This window comes from Condylura cristata, unplaced genomic scaffold, assembly GCF_000260355.1.
Source record: "Condylura cristata isolate star-nosed mole 26May11 unplaced genomic scaffold, ConCri1.0 scaffold00019, whole genome shotgun sequence".
Classification (NCBI taxonomy): domain Eukaryota; kingdom Metazoa; phylum Chordata; class Mammalia; order Eulipotyphla; family Talpidae; genus Condylura; species Condylura cristata.
Window position 1 is genome coordinate 25,478,173 of NW_004567120.1, and position 2,033 is coordinate 25,480,205.

At 58.8% G+C, this 2,033-nt stretch overlaps 1 protein-coding gene across 4 annotated transcripts in view; it reads left to right on the plus strand.

Moving 5' to 3' along the window:
• The first annotated feature begins 699 nt into the window (after nt 1–699).
• The window catches only part of GRIA3 (glutamate receptor, ionotropic, AMPA 3), a 257,603-nt gene continuing 256,269 nt past the window's right edge, over nt 700–2,033 (plus strand). For 2 of the 4 annotated variants that reach the window (XM_012727149.1, XM_012727150.1), the window contains exon 1: nt 869–1,227. In XM_012727149.1, coding sequence (XP_012582603.1) covers nt 1,119–1,227 — 109 coding nt within the window. In that variant the 5' untranslated portion in view covers nt 869–1,118. Of the gene's footprint in view, nt 846–868; nt 1,228–2,033 lie in introns of those variants that run through there. The other 2 variants (XM_004685771.2, XM_012727148.1) reach the window with 2 other exon arrangements.

Below are 2,033 nucleotides of genomic sequence, written 5' to 3' on the forward strand. Positions count from 1 at the left end.
TTGAGTTGTGTGTGTTCGCGCGCGCGCGCGCGCGCGCGTGCCCGTGTGCTAGTGAGGGATGATGGGGGGGGAGTATTGGTGTGCACCGGCCTCTGCTGTAAAAACTGAGCGGCAGGGGCCGGGCATGCGCAAAATCTTTGGGTGCATTGTGATGGGAACTGCTCCTCTGAGTCTCTACAAAAAGACTCAGGAGTAACCACTAACCGACCCCCACTCCCAGCTTCCCCTCCCTTCACATTTAGACAGATATACAGATCCAGGTGCAATGCAGCTTTTCTTTTCTTTCTGTTTTTAAAAGGACAGTTTGCAGATTGAAAGGCTGGCCCACGTGAAAACTAGTGTATCTCTATTGATCCCATCTCCCGTGTTGACAATCGCCAGCGCCGAGGCTTTGCAGTCCGCGGCTGCAGTTTGCAGTGGAGCTACGCGCTGTGCGGCTTTAATTCCACGTCAGATCAACTTTGATCAATATCCCCCTACCGGCCCAATCGGAAGAGCCCAGTTCACCGGCGCTGAGCCTTTTCGCTCTTTCCTTCTTTTTCCTTCTTTAGACACATCATCTTCTAGGGTAGAAAAGTCTCAGATATTCTTTATACTCTGTCACTGTCTCTGTCTGTGTCTCTCTCTCTTTTTCTCTCTCTCTTCTTTTATTGTTTGTTTTTCGGTGCTTTGTCTTTTTTTGTTTTGTGTTTTAGGCTCTCTCTCCCTCTCCTTCTCTCTCCCCCTCTCTCTCCCTTCCCCCTCCCTCCCCCAATCTCTAGTAGTGATAGGGAGAGAGATCTTTGGCGAACCCAGCTTGCAGCCAATGAACCCGCCTTCCACATTGGTGTGAAGACAGAAGTGAGGTGGGGGGCGGGGAGGGGTGGTGAGAGAGCCTGGGAGCGAGAGGGAGGAGAAGGAGCCAGAGAGAGAGAGAGAGAGAGAGAGAGAGAGAGAGAGAGAGAGAGGAGAAGGTGGTGGAGGAGGAGGACTAGTGTGGGGTGGAAAGGAAGAGTGAGCAAGAGCAAGTTGAGGGGAGGGGGTGTAAGAGACGGCGAATTCTTTTTTCTTTTTCTAGTATTATTTTGACGACTCCCGAGTTGCGCCCATGCTCTCGTCAGCTTCGTTTTAGGCATAGCATGGCCAGACAGAAGAAAATGGGGCAAAGCGTGCTCCGGGCGGTCTTCTTTTTAGTCTTGGGGCTTTTGGGTCATTCGCACGGAGGATTCCCCAACACCATCAGCATAGGTAAGCGCGAGCGAGCCCGCCGGTCTGCGGGGCGGGCAGACTCTCGGCCACCGAGCCCCCTGCCCACTACCCGGCGGTACGCGGCCGCGGGTCCCGGTCCTGCACGGCCTGGGGAGGAGACTGCGGAGCCGGAGCCGGCAGGAATCGCGGGGAATCGGAGCCCCAGCGAGCTGGCGGCTCTGCGGAACGTCGGGGGCCAGAGGGGTCCTCCGCGGCTGGAGTAGGGGCGCGGGGTGGACCGCGGGGCTTTCGGAGCTGAGCGGGGCAGGCGGGCTCGCCGGAGGCCGGAGGCTGCAAAGGACCAGAGAGTCGCGGCTCTTCGGCCGCTGCTCTGGACTTTGCCGTGGCGTGCGTGCCGCTGCTGGAAGTTGTCCCAGGGTGATGCCGCCTGTCTGGCCACGCCAGGGCTCCGAGCTCGGCCCGGGGCACCCCGTGCAAGTCTCGGGCTCCCCAGAGACAGGCTAACGCTGGGAAGGCGGGCGCGCACTCCGGCTTCCCCCAGCCGCGGGAGCAGCCGGGTCGCGGGCTGTGGGGTGGGAGGCGGGGTGGCACCGGGAGCCGAGCGGCGAAGTCACGCAGACCTCGAATTGGTGAATCGCTGCTGCGCCCGTCTGGAGCCTGGCTCCGAGCGCTGGGAGGGAGTTCTCGGGCGTCTGTCTGTTTTTACGGGTCAAGAAGTTAGAACCGTTGCCATGACTGAACCAAACCCGTGTTGTCTTCGGGAAGGAGGGTGGTTATGGAGAACAGGATGGGGCAGCCGGGAGAATGAAATTGTTATTCTTCCCAACCTTTCCCTTTGCGCCAGG